Source organism: Pleuronectes platessa, chromosome 9 (genome assembly GCF_947347685.1).
Source record: "Pleuronectes platessa chromosome 9, fPlePla1.1, whole genome shotgun sequence".
Classification (NCBI taxonomy): domain Eukaryota; kingdom Metazoa; phylum Chordata; class Actinopteri; order Pleuronectiformes; family Pleuronectidae; genus Pleuronectes; species Pleuronectes platessa.
In genome coordinates this window covers 27615960-27643925 of record NC_070634.1, presented here as the reverse complement: position 1 = coordinate 27643925, position 27966 = coordinate 27615960, and the positions used below count along the sequence as shown (strand labels likewise).

Sequence of the window (27966 nt, the reverse complement as noted above, 5' to 3'; positions counted from 1 at the left end):
TTGAGTCTTTCTCAGTTTGGTCCATGTCCCATCTGCTAACATGGAGGAGGCGGGGTTTCTGACCTATACTGCAGCCAGCCACCAGGGGGCCAGGAAGTCTCCCTGTAGCTCTCTGTTCTGCGCTTCCTCTCCATATATGATATCAATGATCAAATATGAATCCTATACTTTTGACTTCCCTGCTGTTCTCCTGAAGTAGCCAATCTGAGTTCTCTCCAACTTTACCAGGGCCGGCCCTGGTTAAAACACCAGTAGGAACCATTGTGTCTGTTGATGGTTGGTGAGACATACTGGGATAGTTCAGTTAAACCAGTGCATCAGAGTTTTACCAGTGAGATCCGTTCCTCCTTTGCAGCAGAATCGTACATTTCATATTGACCTCTGACCCAAGACCCAAGTGGACAGTTGATAACTCATAAGACTGCAGATTAATAATCATCCTCTACTTATGTGACTGAACTTCTCCTGAACTGTCTCCAGGGCTCATGTCTTCTTCGTCTGTCTCATACCTTGTAGCTGGTTTCATTTGGTGACATCACGTCCTTGTGAAGCTGTGTCTCTGACTGAAGTGTCTGACTGAGGTGACATCACAAGGTTTTTGTTGTCTTTACACTCTCACTTGTCTTCATTCTTTGTGGAGGAAACTAGGGTGAGATTCAAGATTCAAGATTTTTATTATCAAATGCACAACAATAACATGAAGCAGTCGCTGGCAGTGAAATGCTTGAGTCTCAGGCTCTCTTCTAACAATGCTCAAGTAATTACAACCTAAACAATAAAATAAAATAGAAATAGTATAAAATAGAATAAAATAGAATACCAACATTTAAAATAGAAAATAAAGTATATATATCTAAATATATATATAAACAGCTGAGGAGAAAATAAAACAACAGTAGTGCAAATATGCAAATATGTCACGGATGCAAATACGTCACAGCCCGGTTCTCAGAGGCAGCATTTAGTACGAGGGCTCATACCGACTCATAGGAACTCAATGAGCCTGATGTCCCATCGTGCCATCGTCGCGTTTGAATGACGTGAGGGGACTGGACCAATCAGAGCAGTCCAGGGGTTGGCGTCGGTGCGGACACGTGGCTATAAGCCACGCTGCCAACAGACATTTTCTTTCCAGAGTACAGACCTGAAGAGTCCAGACCTGAAGAGTCCAGTAGAGAGATGTTTGGTGCTGGATGGATCCTTCTAGGTACGTTCACGAACCCTCAGGTGCTGCTCACATGAACTTTCACTGATCGCACAACTGTCACATACTCTTTAAACATTGAGGATCATAACACACACGTTGTCATCAATGTTGTTCATATCATTATTTGTCTGGCTGGGACAGGAACATAAAGCAGCATCATTCAGTGGATGTTTTATTGTTATTAATGAAAGTATTGGTTAAAGATGTGAAACGGATTGAGGTGAAGTGGGTGGAACCTGCAGCTTCCTCTTTCCTCTTTCTATGTGAGGGTGAAGAACAGAGAGGTCACAGAATGATCTATTAAAATAATATGTGATTGACGGTCGGGTCGAGCTGCATTTCTGTTGCTGTTACACATTCAGACAATAAGACTGTGTTGAGTCAGTGAGCTGAAGAACAGGAACCAGTTCAACTCCACTCTGTGACTGGCTGTCAGGTTTCCTCACTGGGAGGCCGACGTGTGTCAGAACTGGAACTAGAACATTTAACAGCTTGGTGGTGAACACTGGTGAAATTAATCACCCTATTTTAAGATGACTTTTTTAAAAGCTCTTTATTTTTTAGGCAAACATCGTTTTACTTGTAACAAGAAAAATTATATTTATTTTATTATTAGAGTACACTTCAGTGTGAACATTAATAATAATCATTATTGAAATGCTATTGAATTATACATACCTTATTATATTTGTTAGTTTGTCAGTATTTTACTTCATGACATTGATACAACTACTAAAGATAAAGTAGCTTTATTGTCAATTTCTTAACATGTTCAAAACATACCAGGAATCAACGTCTCCCACTCTCCCACAGTGAATCATATAAAGTGCACAGGCACAACAGATAACACAAGACATTTCCTAATACTAAGTACACATACAGATTATTAGTACAACAGCATAAAGTTCTCTAAAGAGTAAACAGAGTGATTAAAGTGATAAAAGTGCAAACAGTACAAGAGACAGTTTGTTGCATAAGTAAACATACAGATTTTTTAGTACAGGCTGCTTCAAGAGACTGCTAAACTTGAATTTACAGTGTTTTGATATTTCTCCAGAAATTGACTTTAGTTTTATTTTGGTTTTCATTTATTTTGTTGGTCGACAGTGTAGATTGATATATAACCTCTTCTTGAATGGAACATGCTCTTGTTCAAATTTTATTTTGGAGAGATGTGAAGCTGTGTCCCTGACTGAAGTGTCTGTGACCTTGTGATTGGTTTTCAGGAGTTGCTGCTCTGTGGATGTCTCAGCTTCCTCTGGTTTCCTCACATCCAACCTGTTGTGTCTCAAAGCAGCTGAATGGATCCTTCATGTACGAGCTGTCTGAGCCACACGACTCCAGCTGTACATTCAGCTGGGAGGACAACCATGTGAGTCCTGCACATCATTAACAAGCTCCGACCCATTTTGACCTTTCGACCTTCACTCATTTTGTTTAGAGCACTCTGCTAAAAACAAAGCTGATTCAACGGTTCGGCAATAAATCCACTTTAAACCACAGAAACCATCATCTAATTTGACTTTTTAATTCGGGTCCATCTGTTAACATGGAGGAGGCAGGCTAATGACCTACACCAGTCAGCCACCAGGGGGAAATAGAGATCTTGCCGTCTGTCTTTATTAACATTGAAGTTTTCATTTTGGTCTAATTCACGGATTATTCCACAGAGTTTTAGAGCCACGCTGTTGATTAGTCTATCTGTGTGTTTCAGAACAAAGTCATCGCCACCCACCTAGAAATAAATCACACTCTGGTGCAGAATCTGACCAACCAGTCCATCACCATGAAGACCTGCTACCACTTCCTGCGCTTCACAAGAGACTGCTCAGGGGTAAAGAACAGCTTCAATATCAGAAACACATTCTCCAGATCCATGACGGGTTGTAGGAGCAAGTCAATGAGACACGATTCTCTTTAACTTGACACTGTCCCTTGTCTTCGGGTCCAGGTGATGACCAACTGCTCAGGTGAGAAATACAGGAACAGTTAATAAACAGTCTTATCTTTAACATATGAACTGATTTAATTTCTCTGTTTGACAGTGAACTCTACTTGTCTCCCGGAGCAGAGCCAAAATACAACAAGAGGTGAGTAGAGAGAGTTTCAGTTCACGGTTACAGTAGAACCACACCACGTGTGATTGAGATAATGAAGAGAATAATTCACACCTTCATAGATATCAGTCCTCTGAAAGTCACAATAATTCATGAATTTCCACTTTGTCCAGATCCAGTGAACCCCGACTCGATCCCCCCCGCTGGCGACCGAACAGAGAAACATGAGAGGTTTGGACTCTGTGGCTTCACTGTTGCTGCTGTCATCGCTGTCGTTGTTGTTGCTGCTGTCATCGCTGTTGTTGTTGTTGCTGCTGTCATCGCTGTCGTTGTGTGGCTGTGCATCTATAAACCGAGATGTGTGAGGCAGACAGAGACAGTTTCATATTCTGCTCCTCGTGAAATGGTCAACTTGAATCAATAATCATCAATGACTGACATGTTCAAATTGAACCGATAAGTGTTATCAACTTCAATAAGCTATTTTTTAAAGGATATTAAAACATTTCAACAAAAGAAAAATATAATTTCCTGCTTCATTTCATTTTATTTGACGTTTTGTGTCTTTATTTACAAATTTTATCAAAGAGGAAATGTCAACAACCTGTTCTGTGTCAATACCCTTTAAGGCCTGTAATGGAACATTTTACCATTATACCACACTAAATATTATCTCTGCTTATGCACACTATTTCTGCTCGTGAAACTGTTAAGATGACATTAGAGCCACAAATCTGACTGGGTGTGTCTCCCACCACCAGGAGCTCGAAGAGGCCTTCAGCATGAGTCTGTGTCTTATCTCTCCAGTATGAGCATCGCTACACTGGCTTCAAGTTAAATCTAGAATAGAATTTAAAATTCTCCTCCTCACCTTCAAGGCCCTGAATAATACTGACGCCTTTTTACCCTAAAGAGCTGTTAGTACCTTATCAACCCACTAGAGCACTCCGCTCCCAGAACTCAGGCTGTCGTCCCTAAAGTCTCTAGAAGTAGAGGAGCCAGAGCTTTCAGCCATGAAGCTCCTCTGCTGTGGAATCATCTACCACTTTCAGTTCGGGAGGCAGACACCATCTGTTTGTTTAAGAGTAGACTCAAAACCTTCCTTTTTTCATAAAGCTTATAGTTAGAGCTAATTAGTGCGGCAGAACGTAACTTATTCTATGTTTTAAAATAGGAAGCGTTTAGTTCAAAAAGGAATAGAGGTATTGATGTCTGATCTACTGAGTGGGTCACATGGTTTTCATCGTTCTACCATACAAACCAGTAGTCAGTCAGATTTACCTTGAGCCTCATTGTAGCCTCAGGTTCAGCCTGTATCATTGTATCATTGTATCATTGATTACAAGGCAAAAAATACCTGATGACGCTAAGACGCAAAGGAATTTATGACACATGACACACGGATCCAATGTTGCAATGTTGGATCCAGAATGGCGGATTCTATATCGTGCTGGTGTAGCATGTATTAAAAGTATTATTTAATTCCGCCAGAAATCTTTCTGTTTTTGTTAATTAATGATTTTGTACTGTGTGTTTCACATGTGTTTGGCGCCCTCTGTTGGTCGCGAGTGGCTATTGTATTTATCCTCCCGGTTTTCACCAGAATGTTCTAGATCTGGCTGAGACCGGTACGTATCGTTTACAGCGCGACACTAATGTGTAAAGTTTGTAATTTAAGTAATCTGTAAGTTATTTAAAATGTGTCATGTGTTTCATACGATCATAGAAGTCGAGTTGCTTCAATCTTTTATGCTTTATTTTCATTTTTGAGTTAGTTCAGAGTGTTACAGCAAGCTAGCAAACATGTATTAAGTTTGCTAGCTTGCTGAACTATGTATTTTTTTTGTTAGGCATGTGACCAAATGATGAGTGTTTTCTGTTCTTTTGCTGAACCTCTGAACAGGTATGTTTTGTTGCATAAGACTCATGTTGATTTTGTAAATAGAAGATTTGATTATTTTAATGATGTGTTTGATTGAATGTGAGACATTCAAAGGTAATTGTAAATTATAGTTTTGTTATTTATTTTTATGAATACTTTGAGTATTTTGGAACTTATTCTTTTTTTTATATAGGTCTTTTTGTTTTTATTAGACATTAGAATGTTCTAGATCTGGCTGAGACCGGCATGTGACCAAATGATGAATGTTTTCTGCTCTTTTGCTGAACCTCTGAACAGAAATAAAAGTCCTGTGTCAAGAAACGAACACGTCCTGGTCCTCATCCATGTTTAGACACAACGCAGAGAAAACCATCACCAGAGAGAGACTGGTTACACTGGCTGATCGTAGTGGTAATGGTGGATCCTGTGTCGCGTTGGCGTCATATAATGGTGGTGGACCAGGGCCGAGGTGGTGGATGATGATGGATCCTAACTGGCGGCAGTGGACAATGACTGTGGACTATAGTGGATCTGGTCTGGATGGTGGATCATGGTCCTGCTGGTTACTGACCAGAGACTATGATGCAGCAGGACTGATTAACATATAGTATTGAAGTTATCCTTCAAGATGTTTACCCTCATCAATGCTGCTAACAACTTTAATCCTGATGATGTTTCCTTCACTTGACATCTGTTGACTTGTGTCCGTCCTGGGAGACGGGTCCTCACATGTGTCTCTGAGGTTTCTGTGTATTTGTACCTGTTAAGAGTTTTTTAGTAGTTTGTCCTGACTCTTGTTGAGGGTGAAGGACAGAGGATGTCTCACCATGTTAAAGCCTATGAGACAAACTGTGATTCTTGAATATGGGCTATACAAATAAAGTTTGATTGATTGATCTCCTGGGAAGTTACCTACCACACACAATAAATAAAAAAAGAGCTTCACATTAAAGATGGACTTTTATTACATATTTAAGTATGGAAACACAAACAAATGATCAGTCATATATTTAAAAAAAAGAATAATCTCACAGTTTAAATAAGATTGAAAGCGGGGACATCACAAACTCTCCCATCTAAAAAAAGATGAAGTAAAAGAAAACACCATCACATGTAAACAACACGAGTCGGTGGTCGAGTCCTGGAAACACTTCAAACACCAGACTGATTCTGGGTCAGTTTCAAACGATAAAAGCAACTGATTTCAGCTGGTCTCAGTTCAGGCAGGATCTGGATCTGGATCTGGATCAGCCACCCTCACCTTTGTCATTATTCATATCAGTGACATCATTCTCATGCAGCACCAAGCTGCTGTCCCACATGTCTCCTGAGGTGGAGTCCTCCTGACCAGGTTTGTCCTTCAGTCGGCCTTCAGGGCGTAGAGCACGTCGTCCTGACTGATGTTGAGTGATGACCACCCCCCCCCCCCCCCACACACTGTTATATACAATGATTATATAGACTCACATCGAAGCATCCAAAGCATTTAAAATGTGTAACTCACTTCAGAGATGAACCTCTGGCTGCTCCTCCTCACTGTGACCAGGAGAGGGAGCTGTAGCTTCACGTGTGAGTAAACATGTCTGTGTGTGTCTGTGACAATCTGTGCAGTGGTTTTTGTCTATAGTCATTACATTGCATTAATAATTAACACTAATCCTGCTGACTCACAAACACACACATTGACTGGGCTGAGAACACAAACTCCTTCATGGAGGTAAAGACACAAACATTATTTGCATTGAGTTTTTCTCAGTTTGGTCCATGTCCCATCTGCTAACATGGAGGAGGCGGGGTTTCTGGTCAACTTTACCAGGGCCGGCCCTGATTAAAACACCAGTAGGAACCATTGTGTCTGTTGATGGTTGGTGAGGCATACTGGGATAGTTCAGTTAAACCAGTGCATCAGAGTTTTACCAGTGAGATCCGTTCCTCCTTTGCAGCAGAATCACACATTTCATATTGACCTCTGACCCAAGACCCAAGTGGACAGTTGATAACTCATAAGACTGCAGATTAATAATCATCCTCTACTTATGTGACTGAACTTCTCCTGAACTGTCTCCAGGGCTCATGTCTTCTTCGTCTGTCTCATACCTTGTAGCTGTGAAGATCGTAACTTCAGTGTTTGTGTGTAGTTCGTTCACCTCGTGTTTAACCGGGGAACGGGACACGTGACAGTGTTGTTGTGTGAGGTTACGTCACGTGGTTTAAGAGAGAGGGCTTCCCCGGGGATTCCCTCCGGTGCTGTTCCGGATTTTCCAGTTTAACTGGCGGCCATATCAACTGGCGATATGTTTACCTTGTTCCAGATGTGGAGTGTCGGTGTCAGAGCCGGTGTCAGATTCGTCATCGTCACAAAGCGCCTGTGTGTGAAGTGCGCTGATCTGCTGAACATTACTGATTCGAAACCACGAGCGGAAGCACTATCAGCTTCTGGCCTGATGACGATGTCACTACGTCACGAGCCGCTGAGATCTGCATGTTGCGTCAGATAAATGTCTCGTTGTTTGATTTGTCAGCAGATATCACCAGATGTGCTTTGAGGTACCGCCCAGATCATCTGGTGAACGTCTGAACACAGAATAAACTGAACTTAATACCAGGCTTCACAATCTGCCGCTCCTCTTCACAGGAGACACAGGGAGTTATGATGAAGAACACACACACGTGACCAGCTCCACGCAAAGTGCTTGTGTTTGTCGCTGGTGATCATTACAACGCACCAAACAACAGGCACATGTAAACAATGAAAACAACACAACCGCTCGTCACAGAACGGGTGTGTTTGTTTTTCGTAGTTTCTTTAATACAAGTGTTGTTTATCTGTGTGAAATCAACACATGATCTTACCGAAGTGTGTCGAGTGTGTTGTCAACATGACACACGTGGGTCGAGGCAAATCTGGGAAACTAACTTAACGTCTCCATTGTCTAACAACGTGTTGTGTATTTCTTCTCTTCTGTCAGGTGGCTGCGTGCTTAGTTGGAGCTGTGTCAGTCGAAGGAGCAAATAAAGTTCCCTGTGTAATTATGACAACTCATAAATTATAATAGTGATAAATGATAATAAAACTATTTATACTTTGTTGTATTTTCACAAACACTGTGGTGTGGTGATACAGGCAATTGAGGACGCTTCATGAAACATCATCATTAAAAATAAAGTGCAATTTGTGTCAGTGTCATCTTCAGAGTAAATATAAAAGAAATCCCACCACGGGAATCGATCTGATGTGGTCCACATTTAACGTGGTATCAATGGAACTGCCCACTAGGCCACTGATCCAGAGTCACCTTTTGTTTTTCTGCTGACTGTCAAGCCTCTGCACTTCTTACCATGGGTTATTGTTTGAGGGAACACCCCCCGCTTAACATGTGACAATTTCCCGGAAACCTCGGAGTTATCATTCATACTTCACACTTTTGGACCCCGCTGCACCCGTCTGCCTCCCACACGCACCACATCATGAGCAACTGCTGAAGCCTGCGCACAAATAGTTCGTCTGCTTATATTAGTGGGCGTTTCGTGTGCGCGTTGATATCATGGCTCTGGCTGGCATCGGGGTCAAATGACTCCACCTTCGAGGCTCAAACCGGCTCAAACAGACAATTTTCTGCTATAAGCGTGAAGAGTCCGGAGCAGAGATGCGTGGAGCTGGATGGATCCTTCTAGGTACGTTCACGAACCCTCATGCTGCTCACATGAACTTTCACTGATCGCACGACTGTCACATACTCTTTAAACATGAAGGATCATAACACACTAAAACACACGTTCTCATCAATGTTGTACATAGAGGTGTACAAAGTACTGCGGAGCAGTAAACAAGTCGCTCTTCCGCCGGAGCCCGGGGTCGGAACCCGCTCTGCAGTGGCTCCCTGTGCAGTGTTCTGCATGTCGCGCATATTTTTCGCGAACAGTGAACTTTACGATCAGTTTTCATATGTTGAACGTGCACGTGAGGGAACCATCCACTCTGCAGCATCTACCACTGCACTGAGAATTGCTTTGCGCCTTGAACTATGTTTTTTTTAACTCAGTAACGGATGTAATTTCCAATGTAGCGATGTACAGTACTTCAGTCAAAATCTACATAAGTACAAGTAAAAATACCCATTTCAAAAACTACTCAAAAAACTACTCAATTACAGTAACTTGAGTAAATGTAATTCGTTACTTTACACCTCTGGACATATTATTTGTCTGGCTGGGAGAGGAACATGAAGCAGCATCATTCAGTGGATGTTTTATTGTTATTAGTCATTTTTAAGTATTTGTTAAAGATGTGATATGGATTGAGGTGAAGTGGGTGGAACCTCCAGCTTCCTCTTTCCTCTTTCTATCTATGTGAGGGTGAAGAACAGAGGAGGTCACAGAATGATCTGTTCAAATAAGATTTGATTGAGCCGCATTTCTGTTGCTGTTACACATTCAGACAATTGAAGAAAACAATAAGACTGTGTTGAGTCAGTGAGCTGAAGAAGACAAACATGAAGCAGGTCTGAGGTCAGGTTCACATGAATCAGTTCAACTCCACTCTGTGACTGGCTGTCAGGTTTCCTCACTGGGAGGCCGACGTGTGTCAGAACTGGAACTAGAACATTTAACAGCTTGGTGGTGAACACTGGTGAAATTAAGCACTTTATTTTAAGATGACTTTTTTAAAAGCTCTTTATTTTTTAGGGTAAACATTATTTTACTTGAAACGAGAAAATTATATTTAACTTCAATTTACACACTGTTTTGATATTCCTCCAGAAATTGACTTTAGTTTTACATTGGTTTCATTTGTTTTGTTGTTGGACAGATTTATCTAACTATATATATATGTATATATATATATATATATATATATATATATCTGTGGCTCTGCTCCTCCAGTTTCCTGGTTGAAGCTTGTTTTTTTCAGGTATTGATCAGTAAATGTGTTTTTTATTGATCCATGGATTCTTGAGCTTGATACTTCAGCTATTGATGGAAACATATTTGGTACAAACATTCAGTTTGACTCAGTGATGAGCTGATTAGGTAACGGTGGTCAAAGGTGGAGGTCGCTGTGAGGAACACCTCCAGGGAATCAAACGTGAGACAAATGTTCCCTTGGACTCAGGAGCGGATTACACTATGGTGACTGAAGTGTCTGTGACCTTGTGATTGGTTTCCAGGTGTTGCTGCTCTGTGGATGTCTCAGCTTCCTCTGGTTTCCTCACATCCAACCTGTAGTGTCTCACAGCAGCTGGATGGATCCTTCATGTACGAGCTGTCTGAGCCACATGACTCCACCTGTGACACCAGCTGGGAGGACGTCCATGTGAGTCCTGCACATCAGTGACAGTCTTTGTGTGTCCTTCACTCAGTTTGTTTAGAACACTCAGCTGAAAACAAAGCTGATTCAACGGTTCGGCAATAAATCCACTTTCTTAAATCCACTGGATATGACAGAAACCATCATCTAATGTGACTTTTTAGTTTGGGTCCATCTGTTAACATGGAGGAGGCAGGGCTTATGACCTACACCACAGTCAGCCACCAGGGGGAAATAGAGATCTTGCCGTCCATCTTTAGTCACGAGTTTTAGAGCCACGCTGTTGATTGGTCTATGTGTGTGTGTGTTTCAGAACAAAGTCATCGCCCGCAACTCTGATAGAGATGACACTCTGGTGCAGTCTCTGACCAACCAGTCCATCACCATGAAGACCTGCTACGACTTCCTGCTCCACAGAGCAGAGTGCTCAGGGGTAAAGAACAGCTTCAATATCAGAAACACATTCTCCAGATCCAGGACGGGTTGTAGGAGCAAGTCAATGAGCCACGATTCTCTATAACTTTACACTGTCCCTTGTCTTCAGGTCCAGGTGATGACCAACTGCTCAGGTGAGAAATACAGGAACAGTTAATAAACAGTCTTATCTTTAACATATGAACTGATTTAATTTCTCTGTTTGACAGTGAACTGTACGCGTCTCCCGGAGCAGAGACAAAATACAACAAGCGGTGAGTAGAGAGAGTTTTAGTTCACGGTTACAGTAGAACCACACCACGTGTGATTGAGATAATGAAGAGAATAATTCACACCTTCATAGATATCAGTCCTCTGAAAGTCACAATAATTCATGAATTTCCACTTTGTCCAGATCCAGTGAACCCCGACTTGATCTGCTTCACTGTCGACCGGTGTCTGGACCCTGTGACGTTTGGACTGTGTGTCTTCGCTGTTGCTGTTGTCATCACTGTTGTTGTGTGTCTGTGCATCTATAAACCGAGATGTGTGAGGCAGACAGAGACAGTTTCATATTCTGGTCCTAGTGGAACGGTCAAGATCGAACTTGAATGAAGAATCCTCTTATGACTGACATGTCCAAATTGAACCGATAAATGTTATCGACTTTAATAACCTATTTATAGGTAGATTCAATGAATATTTGGATATTTATTTAAACATAAGAGAAAGATGATTTCCTGCTTCACGTTTGACATTTTGTGTCATTATTTTACCCTTTAAGGGCACAGACATGTTTTAACATGTTTCTCTGGCAGGTCTGGTGGAACTCCGTCAGGCCAAAAGCAATAACCATGAATATATTGTATTTTTGTACAAGTTTAATAAAGTTTTTAATGACTGAAGATACTTTCTGCTGATTGATTTGTTTAGTCGAGAGGAATCAGAAATAAGCTGTAAAGTTTTAAATCACGTGGATTGTGTTTCTTGAACCTGCATCAGTCAGACATGTTGTGATTGGCTGAGAGATCGAGGGGGGGGGGGGGGGGGGGGCGGTTCGTCCACACAGCAACAGGAAGAGAGGAAACTGCAGCGAAGGGAAAGTGCAACAGTGAGTAAATAAAGAAAAGGGCTTCAGATAAAAAATGGACTTTTATTACATATTCAAGTATGGAAACACAAACAAATTATCACTTATATAATATTTTTAAAAAAAAACAAATCTCTCAGTTTAAATAAGATTGAAAGCGGGGACATCACAAACTCTCCCATCTAAAAAAAGATGAAGTAAAAGAAAACACCATCACATGTAAACAACACGAGTCGGTGGTCGAGTCCTGGAAACACTTCAAACACCAGACTGATTCTGGGTCAGTTTCAAACGATAAAAGCAACTGATTTCAGTTGGTCTCAGTTCAGGCTGGTTCTGGATCTGGATCTGGATCAGCCACCCTCACCTTTGTCATTATTCATATCAGGGACATCATTCTCATGCAGCACCAAGCTGCTGTCCCACATGTCTCCTGAGGTGGAGTCCTCCTGACGGGTTTGTCCTTCAGTCGTCCTTCAGGGCGTAGAGCACGTCGTCCTGACTCACGTTGAGTGATGACCACCCCCCCCCCCCCCCCCCCCCACCACACTGTTATATACAATGACTATATAGACTCACATCGAAGCATCCAAAGCATTTAAAATGTGTAACTCACTTCAGAGATGAACCTCTGGCTGCTCCTCCTCACTGTGACCAGGAGAGGGAGCTGTAGCTTCACGTGTGAGTAAACATGTCTGTGTGTGTCTGTGACAATCTGTGCAGTGGTTTTTGTCTAGTCATTACATTGCAATAATAATTAACACTAAACCTGCTGACTCACAAACTCACACATTGACTGGGCTGAGAACACAAACTCCTTCATGGAGGTAAAGACACAAACATTATTTGCATTGAGTCTCTCAGTTTGGTCCATGTCCCATCTGCTAACATGGAGGAGGCGGGGTTTCTGACCTATACTGCAGCCAGCCACCAGGGGGCGAGCAAGTCTCCCTATAGCTCTCTGGGCTGCCTCTATATATGATATCAATGATCAAATATGAATCCTATACTTTTTGATTTCCATGATTTTTGCCACCACATGATGAAATGTCACCATCTTTAATTGTGTACTCATTCCACACATGTGTCAGGTGTGTCTAAACAGACAACATCCAAACTGTAGCGTCACGTGACGAGGTGAAGATCGTAACTTCAGTTTTTGTGTGTAGTTCGTTCATCTTGTGTTTAACCGGGTTCACGTGACAGTGTTGATGTTGGAGGTTACGTCATGTGGTTTAAGAGAGGGGGCTTCCCCGGGCATTTCCTCTGGTTCTGTTCCGGCTGCAGTCGCAGAAATAATCGCTTTTTGTGTGTCAGACGTAGTTGTTGGTGATTCTTTGTGAGAGACGTTTGTGAGGTGTTCTCTTGTGTGTGTCGGTACGTTGTGTGTCCTCTGCTGTGTGTTATTTCTTCTTTGATTTCCCAACATCCCATGACTCACCCTTGTGGCACGTCCAAGTGGCGAGATCTTGTCACCTTTATGAATAATTTATGACATGAATTATCACGTTATGGGACTCGACCAATCAAAGCAACCGCACTGAAGTCAGTCTGGTTTCACCTAGTGTCATTTTCTCCCAGGAGTCCAACCTGAACAGTCCAGACCTGAAGAGTTCCAGACCTCAAGAGTCCAGACCTCAAGAGTCCAGACCTGAAAAGTCCAGACCTGAAGAGTCCAGACCTGAAGGATCCAGACCTGAAGAGTTCCAGACCTGAAGAGTCCAGACCTGAAGGATCCAGACCTGAGGATCCATTAAAGAGATGCCTGGAGCTGGATGGATCCTTATAGGTACGTTCACGAACCCTCAGGTGTACACATGAACTTTCATTGATCGCACAACTTTCACATACTCTTTAAACATTGAGGATCATAACACACTAACACACACGTTCTCATCAATGCTGTACATATATTTATTTGTCTGGCTGGGAGAGGAACATGCAGCAGCATCATTCAGTGGATGTTTTACTAATCATTTTGAAGTATTTGTTAAAGGTGTAAAGTGATTGTTAGAACCCTGCACCCACCGGAAACAGAGTGATGTCTCTGAGGCTTTGTGGTTTCTTTGTTGTCATGTTTCCTCTTTCTATCTGAGGGTGAAGAACAGAGCACGTTAGGCAAACTGTGGCTCGTGAAAATGATCTATTAAAATAAGATTTGATTGACGGTTGGGTTGAGCCGCATTTCTGTTGCCGTTACACATTCAGATAATTGAAGAAAACAATAAGACTGTGTTGATAAAATGATAAAGATAAAGTAGCTTTATTTATTGGGGCGTCGTGCCCACATGGGTCAGTGTGGTGGTTACTGTGGGAGACGGGGGAGTGGGCATCGTATTGTGCCAACCAACACACACACACACACACACACTCACACACACAGGCATTATACCCACTACTATACAACAACCAGCAATGACCTGATTAGTATGTGTGTGTGTTGGGGGGGGTCATCATCTGTCTCTATGTCCCATTTGCACATAACCTTCAAGGTGAAGTTCACACGCATAGTAAAACACCACACCCACCCCACTGTGTGTGTGTGTGTGTGTGTGTGTGTGGTGGTCCGCTGTCGATTTATTGATTGTGTCATACACTTATGCACACACACACACACACACACACACACACACACACTCCTGGAGACTTGAGCCAGGTGTTGAAATCACTGCCAGAAACAGACTTGTTATTTATTCTTCTTTTGTCTCTTTGTGTCTTTGTCTTTGTGTCTCTGGGACTCTTGTGTCTTTGTGTCTCTGGGACTCTGGGACTCTGTGTCTCTGTGACTTTGTGTCTCTGTGTCTTTGTGTCTCTGGGACTCTGTGACTTTGTGTCTCTGTGTCTTTGTGTCTCTGGGACTCTGTGACTTTGTGTCTCTGTGTCTTTGTGTCTCTGTGTCTCTGTGTCTTTGTGTCTCTGTGTCTCTGGGACACTGTTGACGTCTCTTTCTTATGAAAGTTGATAGGGGCGGGGGGGGGGGGGGTCAGCTTCCTGTCAGACTGGAGGATATGGCTTGGGGGAGTGAGGGGAGAGAGTTTAGTTTCAGAAGATTACCTGAACATTAATAATCTGAATAATCTGTCACTCATCATTCTCCTTATCAGATGGCACAAAGTAAACAGTGGATTCATTTGATAATAAACAGGATCATTGTTAGTTGAATGTATCACATTTGATTTGTATTGTCTCATATTCACAAAGCACTGTTTGTCTCAAAGATCTTAACAAGCTGCAACATCTTCTGTTCTCCATCCTGTTCAGACTTTGAGAGGTGAAAGTGACGGGAGTGAGTCGTGATGGCCACGCCTCCTTCACTTCTTACAATCACTTTTACTGTAAAAAGATCTTCAACATGATTTAAGTAAGAACATGAGCCGTCTTTATTGTTGTCACTGGAGGAGCGTGAACTCTGTGGCTCTGCTCCTCCAGTTTCCTGGTTGAGGCTTGTTTTGTTCAGGTATTGATCAGTAAACGTGTTTTTTTATTGATCCATGGATTCTTGAGCTTGATACTTCAGCTATTGATGGAAACATATTTGGTACAAACATTCAGTTTGACTCAGTGATGAGCTGATTAGGTAACGGTGGTCAAAGGTGGAGGTGGCTGTGAGGAACACCTCCAGGGAATCAAACGTGAGACAATAGTTCCCTTGGACTCAGGAGCGGATTACACTATGGTGACTGAAGTGTCTGTGACCTTGTGATTGGTTTCCAGGTGTTGCTGCTCTGTGGATGTCTCAGCTTCCTCTGGTTTCCTCACATCCAACCTGTAGCGTCACACAGCAGCTGGATGGATCCTTCATGTACGAGCTGTCTGAGCCACATGACTCCACCTGTGACACCAGCTGGGAGGACGTCAATGTGAGTCCTGCACATCAGTGACAGTCTTTGTGTGTCCTTCACTCAGTTTGTTTGGAACTCAGCTAAAAACAAAGAAGACTCAATGGTTGTGCAACTCTGTTGATTGGTCTATGTGTGTGTTTCTCAGAAAACCGTCATCGCTCTCAACTCTGAAATAAATGAGACTCTGGTGCAGGCTCTGACCAACCAGTCCATCACCATGAAGACCTGCTACCACTTCCTGCTCTACACAAGACAGTGCTCAGGGGTAAAGAACAGCTTCAATATCAGAAACACATTCTCCAGATCCAGGACGGGTTGTAGGAGCAAGTCAATGAGACACGATTCTCTTTAACTTGACACTGTCCCTTGTCTTCAGGTCCAGGTGATGACCAACTGCTCAGGTGAGAAATACAGGAACAGTTAATAAACAGTCTTATCTTTAACATATGAACTGATTTAATTTCTCTGTTTGACAGTGAACTGTACTCGTCTCCCGGAGCAGAGCCAAAATAAAAGCGGTGAGTAGAGAGAGTTTCAGTTCACGGTTACAGTAGAACCACACCAGGTGTGATTGAGATAATGAAGAGAATAATTCACACCTTCATAGATATCAGTCCTCTGATAGTCACAATAATTCATGAATTTCCACTTTGTCCAGATCCAGTGAACCCCACCTCGGATTCCCTCACTGTCGACTGGTCTGTGACCAGTGTGACGTTTGGACTGTGTGTCTTCGCTGTTGCCATCGCTGTCGTTGTGTGTCTGTGCATCTGTAAACCGAGATGTGTGAGAAAGAAAGACACAGTTTCATATGCTGCTCCTGAAGAAACGGTCGAGATCGAACTTGAATGAAGAATCCTCTTACGACTGACATGTCCAAATTGAACCACTAAATATGATCAACTTCAATAAGCTATTTATAGGGAGATTCAATGAATATTTGGATATTTATTTAAACATAAGAGAAAGATGATTTCCTGCTTCACGTTTGACATTTTGTGTCATTATTTTACCCTTTAAGGGCCCAGACATGTTTTAACATGTTTCTCTGGCAGGTCTGGTGGAACTCCGTCAGGCCAAAAGCAATAACCATGAATATATTGTATTTTTGTACAAGTTTAATAAAGTTTTTAATGACTGAAGATACTTTCTGCTGATTGATTTGTTTAGTCGAGAGGAATCAGAAATAAGCTGTAAAGTTTTAAATCATGTGGATTGTGTTTCTTGAACCTGCATCGGTCAGACATGTTGTGATTGGCTGAGAGATCGAGGGGGGGGGGGGGGGGGGGCGGTTCGTCCACACAGCAACAGGAAGTGAGGAAACTGCAGCGAAGGGAAAGTGCAACAGTGAGTAAATAAAAAAAGGGCTTCAGATAAAAAATGGACTTTTATTACATATTCAAGTATGGAAACACAAACAGATTATCACTTATATAATATTAAAAAAACTAAAATCTCTGTTTAAATAAGATTGAAAGCGGGGACATCACAAACTCTCCCATCTAAAAAAAGATGAAGTAAAAAGTCAGATTCACTAAGAAAACACCATCACATGTAAACAACACGAGTCGGTGGTCGAGTCCTGGAAACACTTCAAACACCAGACTGATTCTGGGTCAGTTTCAAACGATAAAAACAGCGGATTTCAGTTGGTCTCAGTTCAGGCTGGATCTGGATCTGGATCTGGATCAGCCACCCTCAACTTTGTCATTATTCATATCAGTGACATCATTCTCATGCAGCACCAAGCTGCTGTCCCACATGTCTCCTGAGGTGGAGTCCTCCTGACGGGTGTGTCCTTCAGTCGGCCTTCAGGGCGTAGAGCACGTCGTCCTGACTCACGTTGAGGCGGACCCGCTGCAGGACTCCCAGGCGGCTGGGCTCCAGCAGCAGCAGCCGGCAGGCCCCCAGGCGCTGGCACACGGCCAGGCCCTCGGACACGCCCACGGGCTGCAGCCCCTCCACCCGGCACAGAGCCTGGTGCTGCACAAACACCTGAGGGAGCCACACAGCACCAGGATCAGGTTTCACATACCACCACTAGAAACCAGTTCAACATCTACACCAGCTGAAGGAACTTTAACCGATTTAAATTTCCAACAAACAAATCAGATGATTTTTATCGTCAAACTAATAAAATCAGTCGAATAAACAGTTTTATATCCGACAGAGTAGAAATTAAGACGGTTTCCTTCTGCAGGTAAATAAAGACTCTGAAGAACATGTGAGGAACAGGAAGACGTCTGAGTCTCCACGTCTCTTCAGACTCTTCTTCATGTGTTGGATCTGACCTGTTGGAACGTGGCCTCCTCCAGTCCCAGTCGACGGAACTCCGTGATGACGGCCCTGAGGAGCAGCTGCTCCTGCACGGACGCACACCTGGAAACACACACAGGTCACTTCCTGTCATTAAAGCTCCTTTCACATCTCAGTCATGTGACCAGAGTGAGAATCCTACTTGATGGCGGTGATGTAGGCGGAGGAGAACATCTCATTGAGCGCCTCCATCACGTGGCTCATCCCCACCAGGGCGGCGGCAGAGAGCTCACAGATCTCCGTGGCCCGGCGGCAGATGTCCAGACAGCGGCGTGCGTCACCGGACAGCGCGGCCACCTGCCAGAGGAGAGGACGGCTGTGAGTGGACAGGCCTGAGCCTGATCTGGGGTCAGGCGAGAGGACCGCCGGGCGCTTCACGTACCTTCCTGGACACGAGCTGCAGAGCGTCCTGCTCGAACGCCTTCACCTTGTTCAGCCGGGACATGATGATCTGCTGCAGCTGCTTGAAGCTGTACGGCTGGAAGGACATCCGCGTCAACCCCTGGAGACACACACGAGGGACAAGGTCCCATTGTCCATCAGATCAAACTTCACCAAAGAGATAAACTTCCCAAATAAAGAGATAAATGTACGTAAAGTGAATCCCTGTGAGTCAAATCCGTCTGTGAACTGAAACAACTCCAGACAGAAACATGTTGATATGTTCGGATTCAAACCTCGACCTCATCAAACAAGCATTTCAGCTCAGTATCAGAAATCATCTGGATCCAGACTAACACACCCAACATCACATGACCGTGCACCTACACTGGTCATTTCATGGAAACAGGAAGTAGACCATCACAGACTACAAAGCTCTTAAACTCCTCTCTGTGACATATTTGCACTATTGTTGTAGTATATTTATATATATATATACTTTATTTTCTATTTTAAATTTTGATATTCTATTTTATACTATTTCTAATTTATTTTATAGGTTGTAGTTACTTGAGCATTGTTAGAAGAGAGCCGGAGACTCTTCATGTTAGTGTTGTGCATTTGATAATAAAGTCTTGAACCTTGATCGTCTCCTCTGAAGTGTGTTGCTTAATAACGGAAACTCCCCGGAAGGAGGTGAAAAGTCAATGGGGGGAAATCTGAGGTGAGGTGGAACCGATGAGGTGGAACTGTTACTGACAGGAAGTGTTAGCGACGCTTTGTGTTCACGTCTGCTGGTCGAGTCAGGTGACTGATGAGAACCAATCAGGTCTCAGTTTCACACTAAACGATATCAGCATCACTGACTCATGTGGACGCTCTAAGCCCTCCATGTGGGAGGAGCCTGAGACGCACGAGTGCTGTTGAATGTAGAGTTAAAGGTTTTTGTATTTATGGTTCTTTGTGAAACAAGTGGGACACATTATTTTTTTACATTATTACATGTCATTTGACTGACGCTTTTGTCCAAAGCGACTTACAATTATTACACTCAACATCTATGAGCCATTTAGGGGTTCAGTATCTTGCCAAGGACACTTCGGCATGCAGACAGGGAAGAGTGGGGTTTGAACCGGCAACCTTCTTGTTGAAGAACCACCACTCTACCACCTAGACCACACCGCCCCACCCACACGTTATAAGGACTTCTAGTCGTCCCACCGGACACGTCTCAGGGACGATCCTGATCCGGAGTGTGTTGCCCTCACCAGTCTGCTGGCCACCCGGTTGATCATGATCCTCTCCGGCAGGTCCATGGTGTTGGCGATGGTCAGCACCACCAGGCGGGCGTGGCGGCGCGTGGGCCAGTCGAACAGGTTGTACATCACGTTCTGCTTCCTCGTCCACAACAGGTCCAACTGCAGGAGGACACACACAGAGCAGGTCAGTCTGACACACACAGATACAACTTTGACTGACGCACAAGACAAAACACAACAAAATAACTTATGTTGATCGTTTAAATAACGACAGGATCAAACAAGTGTGTGAACAATCGATCGGTTTCTAACACATCCTTACACTCTGTGTGTGATTTGTTTGTAGACTTGATTGATGATTGTTAAGAGTTCACTGGTTTCAACTGGAGACTTATTAATCAAACAAACAGGAGCAGTTCATTTGTTGGGATGGATCCACTGGGTTCTGTTGAGTGTGTAAGTCTAAATAAGTGTGTGTGTGTGTGTGTGTGTGTGTGTGTGTGTATTTGTTTGTTTGTTTGTTTGTTTTCCTGGTGAGGAAGGCCGCATGAAACAATGGGAATGAAGATTTATCACTTGTGTAACTTCATGTAAAGGTTGTGACCTCGTCCACCAGCAGCACAGTGGTCTCCTTCCTGGGCGCTGGGTTACTGAACCTCCTCTCCAGCAGGGCGGCAGCGTGGTCGGCCGTGGCCTTCTGACCCGTCAGTTTCTGAAAGAGGAGAGAGTCGGTGTCTGTACTGCCGGATTTATTTAACTGACACGATTAAGAGCAACAGTCCTGGTCGAGTTTCAAGTCCATAAAACTGAATATCTCCAGGACACATTCACCTGAATGTCCAACCTACTCGTCCAACTCGTCCTCACCTGCAGGATCTGGACGTAGGCCTGATGAGGGTCAGTCATCTTCATCCCGTTGATCTCGATGAAGTGGAACGGAGGGATCTCGTCCACCTCGGCGGCGTGCTGCAGACAGCGCATCACCTCGTGCACCGTGGCCGTCTTCCCTGTGCCCGGCACGCCTGAGATATACATGCACCTGAAAGGCAGCGCACAACAGGTCAGCGTGAACCGGGGGGGGGGCTGATTGGCTGTAAGAGCGTCACACGGGTCGGGCCTGGTCTCACCCTCCGGTGCCGTCGGAGATCTTGCTCTCCACGAAGCTGTAGATGTCCTGAAACTCCTGCTCCCTGCAGGGAAGAGACTCCGGCACCGAGGACACGTGCAGCCTGGAGACGAACACACAACAACATGTAACACACGCTCAGTGTAACACAAACACACACAGACACAACGAGGCTTTCTGCCCCCTGGTGGCCGGCTGCAGCTCTCATCAAACTGATGTTCATGTTTCTGATTAGTTTGATTTAAGTTAGTTATTTGATGATACATAAACGTGATTCATGATTGGTTGAGCATGTGTGTGTGGGCGGGACCTCGATATACAATTGGCTCCACTTCAGAATCAATACTGACAAATGATTTCAAAAGCACAAGATGGAGCCGTTTGCATCCGAGATATCTTAGATGAATTGAATACAACAGAAGGAAGTGGAGACGTATCATCATCTCATCACCGATTGTCTTCGTTTTAAAATTTGTACGAAGTTTAGACTTCAGAAGTGTGCGTCGATGAAACAGACAGTTGTGTTGGAGCTGGACTCTCCTCTCACCTCGCTCTGGCCTCCTCCAGGACATTACCGGGACATCGGGCGGGCAGGGACCTGCTGGGGATGCTGGGAGTGGCGTGACGGGGGGTCCGTGGCGTGCCGGGTGTGATCTGTTGAGGCAGACGTAAAAACATCAAGAGATCATTTTAAAAACTGATTCCAGTCCAGGCTGGACCACGGGAAGGAGCTCGTCTCTCTGTAAAGATGTTTCATTTTAAAGATGTTTCATGTTAATTGTTTCAGGCTCAGTTTTTACACACGTTCAGTTGTTGTTTATCACTCTATTGTATTTTATTTTAAAACAATCAAACAATTATCATCAAGAATCAACCGATCAATGAGAAAAAATATTGGACAATGAAGTTTGAGAAGAAACATGTTTAATTCAGTTTTAAATAAATAATGTTTGACTTGGAGAAGTCCAGAAACAGCAGTAGGACACATGTCCGGCCCCTCCTCCCCCACGAGCCAATCATCTGCTTCATGTGACACAAATAAAACCTCCTGTGGACAAACTAAGTCTTTTAAACTGTTTGGACAGTGAAGTGTCCCGGGTGAACCCCGTCTCTCTCCCAGCGACCCTCAGAGGACAAGTGGACGCTGCACTGTCTATTGCCAAGAACGGACCAATACGATATATAAAGGTTACGATTTAATATATAACAAGAACGTGGATAAGATAATATATATAGTATAAGAGAAAACACTAACAGAAGCATAACAGAAGTGATTCATCCGTGTGGACTCGTACCTTCTTGTTGGGAGTTTTACGCGGCGTCCTGGTAGACACGTGAGTTTTCCTCTTGGAACGAGGAGTGAGAGAACCGGCTGCATTGCGTCGGCTCCTCTTCCCTACAGTTTCCTCCTCACTATCCAGGCCTTCCTCCTCCTCCTCCTCCTCCTCACTGCTGCTCTGCAGCTCCTTCTTCGACGGGACAAACTCGTCCTCTTCTTCTCCGTCTGAGTCCGAGAGCTGATGGTTTTCCAGAAGATTCCTGAACAAACAGGAAACAAATGAAATTTAACACCTGAGGTTTTCCAGATCAAATGTGAACAATGGTGTGAAATTTGATTTGATGGGTGACAAAGAATCAACAGAGTGAAATAAAGACCCATTGAACACATTCCCAGTTCAAAAGGTACAATAATATAAAACTCAGCAACAGTAAATCCTCACGAATCAGAAGCTGAAAAAAAAAATTTGTTGGTATTATCACTGATAAATGAATCCTTGACTTTGCTCTCTGGTATTAATTTGACAGATGATTGGACTTCACCAGGTTTCCATTTCAACTGAACTAGAAAGTGAGACTGGATCAAACGTCCTCCTGGTCAGTCACTCACAGCTGCTTCCTGATGCGAGAGGACACCAGCTGGGCCGACTTCCTCTTGGAGCTCCTCGGCGTGAGGGCGCTCGGCAGCATGGGAGAGTTCTCGTTGTCCACCTCGGCCCTGAGGACATCAGACATTTACAGAGTCATGGTGGAGAAGTGACACATCTGAAGACGTCCCGTTCACTGGGGCCACCAGAGACTGGGTGGGAGAGGTCAAAGTTCAAATCACTGATGGAGAGTTAAGAAATAATGTTTTTATTGATTTTGTATTTATAATAGATTTTCAGTGCTTTTATCATCCATCGTGTTCGATTGACTTACATAACGTTTGAGCCGAGTTTGATTTTAGAGACATGAACATTTGAAGATTCTGGTTTTAAAGAACCGCTTCTCAAACAGATCATGTTAATATATTAATTTCCCATCTCTGTAAGTAAACATGATGACATCACACTCACAGAGCAGCGAGAGCAGGTTCCCTCGGGGTTTTCGCTTCCTTCTTTCGAGATGGCGTCGCAGCCCTGAGGACGAAAACAGTTCAGAACCAGAACCAGTGATGACATCAGATGTGACATCGCTCCCCCCCCCCTTCACCCTGAAGTGATGAGTCCCTGAAAACTGAGACTGACTCCAGACCACCACGTTCACGATCTTCATCCGTGTTCCTGAAACACCTCTTCGTTGAGCATCGGGGGGGCCGACACTTCCATGTAAGAGTCCGTCCACACCGACACGTTGGGTTTTTAAACTCATGATCGTTGATATGGTTGAGTTCTCCTCCTCTGAATCAGAGACTTGTGTAAACTGGTCGTGTTTTAGTTTGAAGACTCTTGGGTTTGTGTTTGAATCTGGACGAACACAAACTGAGACTTTAGTAAACGATGACGCAGACGTGTTCAAACGCATCAGTGTGGGCGGAGCCTGAGTTCTGTGCATCTGTGCTCCCACTACACCTGCATGTGAATATATATATTAAGTATTTATGTATATAATTATTATATAATCTGTGAATTCAGGGTTTTAACCAGGCAGCAGAATAAACTCAAACACACAACAGTTGTGCTTCAGCCACCAGTCCTGCCGGGTCAGACTCACTTCTGCCCCCTGGTGGACAGGTCTCTCTTCGGAGTGTCATTTCTTCTTCGTGGTGTTTTGAGGGAGCCGGTGAGAAACTCTGCCTCCATCACATCACGCTGCTGAGGACTGAGAGGCACCAACGAGTCGGTGGTTTATTTACTGTCAATTATTATCTCTGGTTTAAACCAGTTTAAATACACCAGTGCAAAACCGTTTTTCTCTGGTTTAATCCAGTTTAAATTCACAGTTAAACTATATTTCTCATTTTAAACAACTATAAACCAATTTAAGTACACTTTCCTTTGAGTTAAACTAGTAAGCTTAGGTTTACATAATTTTAAGCCAAAGTAAACCAGTTGGTATTATTTTAAAACCAGTTTTAACCAGTTTCTTTGGATTGCATCACTTGAGACCTGCTTTTCTCTTGACAGGTCATTCTTCAACTTGAAAATAATCCACAAGGTCTTATAAGTCTTAAGAATAAGGATGACGATGTTATATATAATAATATGTGTAATGTGAACAACACATTAGAAACACAACAGTTGAACAGCAACACAAACTGAGTATAAAGTATAATCCTCCTTCAGTTAGGTGTGTGTGTGTGTGTGTCTGTGTGTGTGTGTGTGTGTGTCTGTGTGTGTGGTGAGAGGCCCGACCTGGTGGAGTCTTCTCTCGCAGAAGATGGTGGACTGTCAGAAGGGTTCAGGTGGGCTGCGTCCTCGCCGGCCGGGTCTCCAAGGGTCTTCCTGAAGGGGGTGAGTCGGTGGGTGAGGGGGACGAGTCGGTGGGTGAGGGGGGTGCTGGGGGCTCTGTGGGTCTTGCTGAGAGGGGTGAGGCTGTGGGGGAGGCTGTGGGCCTGAGGAGGAGAGGACGAGAGCCTCTGCGCCAACATCACAGACTCCAGCTCCTCGTCCAGCAGATGGTCCACGAGGTCTTCTCGCGTCATCTTCTCCGGACCTGACAACGACAAGCAAACAGTCAGAGGAAAACCTGGAGGAGTCGAGTCTGCAGAAACAAACCAGTAGTAATGACCTGAAATCTACTGATTCCCAGGAGTGACTCTATCATATGAAACACTCACTGTTGAGCTGCAGCTTCTTGCGGACGCCCGGCGTCGAGGCGGAGGAGCACCTCCTCTTGGCGCTCAGACACTTGGAGGCCGACAGCTTGGAGGTGGAGTGCAGCGACTCGGCCTCGGCGGTGCTGGCCTTGCCGGCGCTCATGGTGGCTCTTCTGTATCTCACTTCTCCTGAGGAGGCTCTGTGCATGATGGAAGGGTCCGGTGTGGGCAGGGCGCGTCGGGAGGGGCCTCGAGACGCTGGAGCTGCCGCGGGCGGGGAACGGGGGGGCGAGGGGGGCAAGGAGGGTTTGGGAAAGGGGGGGGGAGAGGATGCTGGCGTGGGTTCAGACGCAGACTCCACCACAGCAGACTCCACCAGCTTGAAGGTCTTGGAGTCCCAGGACAGCTTCACAAACAGAGTGTCCTTATCGTCAGAGTCGGGAAACGGCGCCGGTCCGTCCAGGTGCTTCACCTTCGAGGGACAAGGACTCAGGCTCAGGTCACACAAATCAAAAACTGCTCTTCTGTTCAGGATTTTAAAATCTGTCCGTGAGATCTCTGCTGTGAGGCTGAATGAGATTCAGCTCGAGGTGTCCTGCAGGTGTCACAGGTTCAGCTAGGACCCGACTATTTGCTCCACATCTCCCCCCCCCACCCTGTCCCTGCTCCATGTTAGTGCTGTCCAATCAGGAAAAGGCTCATGTAAAGCTCCACAGCAGATTAGAGAAGATGTTCCCTCCATTCATACTATTAAACTAAAGGAGAAGTAAACAACCAGTTGAATCCCCCTCTCTACCTGCACAGGTCTGAGGATGGACTCAGCGTTGACCTCGTCGTCACAGCTGCGACCCTGATAGTAGAAGATCTCCTGAGGGTGAGGCTCCCTGCCCAGCAGCTTCAGTTTGCTCAGAGGCACTTCGGACACACGAGCAAACCACTGGACCACCGCCTTCTTCTGCTTCCCGCTCTCTGGAACACACCAGACACTCGGTCTTCACGCTGCGTTCACGTCACCCTCAACATCCAAGTCTGATTAAAACTGAAAGAACCATTTGACCATCGCAGCTTCCTGTCAATTTTAGTGTTCATTTAAGGAATTAGTTTTCACACAGCTTTTCTGGCCTTTATGCCACTGGTGCAGCAGCCCAGGAATCTCCCCGAGCACTTACATACATGTACATATATTCTTCATTATCAGTATTAACCTCATCTGTTCATAATCTGTATATTTATTCATACGCTACAGCTGCTGCTACCTGGTGCTTTACATTTATGTCTGTATTACTTCAATGTATTGGATCCTTGATGCATTCAGTATGTATTTGCCTTCTAACAGTGTTCACCATCCCTTTACAGTCACATACACTTCTCTTACTTTATCATTTCAGTGTACTGCACGGATATTTAACTGATGTCTTGTTCTGACTTGTGTTGAAATGCTCTCTGTGCCTTAGAATGGCCTCCGGGACAAATCAGGTGGTTTTGAATTACATGTATTATAAATAATCTCAAGTGACACCACTCAGCCAATCCAATCTGTTAGATTAGACCATCCAGACACACGTGGTTGTCCATCGTTTGCTTTTTCTGGGAAAACCACACACAAACGTATTTCTGATCCAGACTCGAACATCTTGTCGGACTCACCGTCACCGAAGAGCCTGACGACTTTGGCCACGTACGGGTTGTCTTCGTCCTCGCCCTCTATGAGGATGTGCTGGCCGGCGTTAATGATGGTGGTCCTCGGGAGACCGTCCACTTTGATGGACAAAGAGCTGAGACAACACGGGGAAAGGAACAATCACACTGGGTCCAGCTCCTTCAGTGGTTCTCACAGCTGCTGACCTGACGTCCTCTGGAAGTTTCTCATTGGTCAAAAAAGTCTTAAGGTTTGATTTGTTTAAACCTCGACTTTAATAAAATGACATACGTGAGGTCAAGAATGGAATTGACGTGTTTAACCCAAAACGACTGTGATGTGATGTCACTGTGGAACGTGTGGAACGAGAGGGCTCGACGTGGAGCAGTGGGATCCCTCTTATTGTGAAGGAACAGGATGGAGACAGATCAAGTTCTGAGCAGCACTTTAATGTTCTGTCACGTGTCATCACACACTTCCTGCTTCCCACCCTCATGTGACTGATCTCACCAATAAGAAGAAGACATGACACCTCACCACTAGACGTCACTACACTAACTTTCAGCCTTACATGTGTTTATATGCAGCCAAGTTGAAAACCACGTGATAATTGGTTAAAGTTACTGATGGAGTAAATGTTCTCAGTGGAGAAACTGGAAACAGACTTTTATAATCAAACTGTTAAACTCTGACAGATTATCTGTTGACAGAATGAATCAATAACTATGAGATAATAAACAAAAATGTGATCTGAGTTATGTTTCAGTTCTTTACTGAACAAACACCATGAGACGTATTCAAGTGAAACAGGAGAGTTTGGTTCTCACCCATATTCGAACGTCTTCAGCTTCCTGTTGAATCGCAGCGGTTTCCCGCGCCAGGTGTAAACCCTGCGGACTCTGAGTCTGGTGAAATACTTCATCGCGTTTCCTGCGACGCAACAACACGAAAGACCGAAATAAACACAACGTCACGAAACACAGATATAAACACAACGACACACACTCCGCAGAACATTCACTCTCCACCGCAGCGGACAGCAGTTCGCGCCAAAATTGCGTAGTTTCCGCTTTGTAACCACCGACTTCCTCCCACTGGTGCCACCTGCGGCCTCGGAGTGGGAGCGTCAACACTAATGATGTACAGGTTGAAGAAGGATTTAGTGACTGTAAAGTTGAAAGTTGATTAATGTTTATGTTTATGTGTTTTAATGTTTGAAAGTGAAAATTTTTTACACATCTAAATATGTAGAGTAATGTGCTGAATCTGCTTCTGGAGTTGTCTCACCTTTACCTGAGTTTATTGGTATTATTATCAGTATTAGTATTCGCATCAGTATAACAATTATTATAATTATTATTATCAGTATTAGTATTCGCATCAGTATAGCTATTTTTAGTATTATTATCTGTATCATTTCCATTGAT

The 27966-nt window shown here is 44.1% G+C and overlaps 1 protein-coding gene and 1 long non-coding RNA gene across 3 annotated transcripts; one reads left to right on the top strand and one right to left on the bottom strand.

The window, feature by feature from the left end:
- The first annotated feature begins 4876 nt into the window (after window positions 1-4876).
- On the top strand, window positions 4877-6098 carry LOC128448562 (uncharacterized). 2 transcript variants are annotated; one of them, XR_008339762.1, is made up of 3 exons: window positions 4877-4892; window positions 5115-5167; window positions 5359-6098. It is a non-coding gene; the product is annotated as an uncharacterized LOC128448562 (long non-coding RNA). The 2 variants fall into 2 exon arrangements; XR_008339761.1 differs by lacking the exon at window positions 4877-4892 and having other exon boundaries at window positions 4899-5167.
- Window positions 6099-17188: 11090 nt separating this feature from the next.
- Window positions 17189-27592, bottom strand: orc1 (origin recognition complex, subunit 1). The gene is made up of 17 exons (XM_053429850.1): window positions 27367-27592; window positions 26548-26675; window positions 25697-25869; window positions 24922-25372; window positions 24497-24797; window positions 23219-23281; window positions 22771-22878; window positions 22178-22421; window positions 21430-21536; window positions 20884-20985; window positions 20624-20795; window positions 20361-20468; window positions 19766-19915; window positions 18499-18618; window positions 18259-18413; window positions 18092-18179; window positions 17189-17795 (listed from the first exon to the last, which is right to left on the bottom strand). The coding sequence occupies exons 1-17, from the start codon at window positions 27459-27461 to the stop codon at window positions 17601-17603; spliced, it is 2760 nt and encodes a 919-aa protein (XP_053285825.1). The 5' UTR covers window positions 27462-27592; the 3' UTR covers window positions 17189-17600.
- Between the last annotated feature and the right edge of the window lie 374 nt (window positions 27593-27966).

Coding starts and splice junctions, on each gene's coding strand:
- orc1 (XM_053429850.1), bottom strand. CDS start 27,461: ATGAAGTATTTCACCAGACTCAGAGTCCGCAGGGTTTACACCTGGCGC. Junction 18,414..18,498: donor TGCAGCTCGTGTCCAGGAAG/GTACGTGAAGCG, acceptor CTCCTCTGGCAG/GTGGCCGCGCTGTCCGGTGA. Junction 18,180..18,258: donor GCCTACATCACCGCCATCAA/GTAGGATTCTCA, acceptor GTGTGTTTCCAG/GTGTGCGTCCGTGCAGGAGC.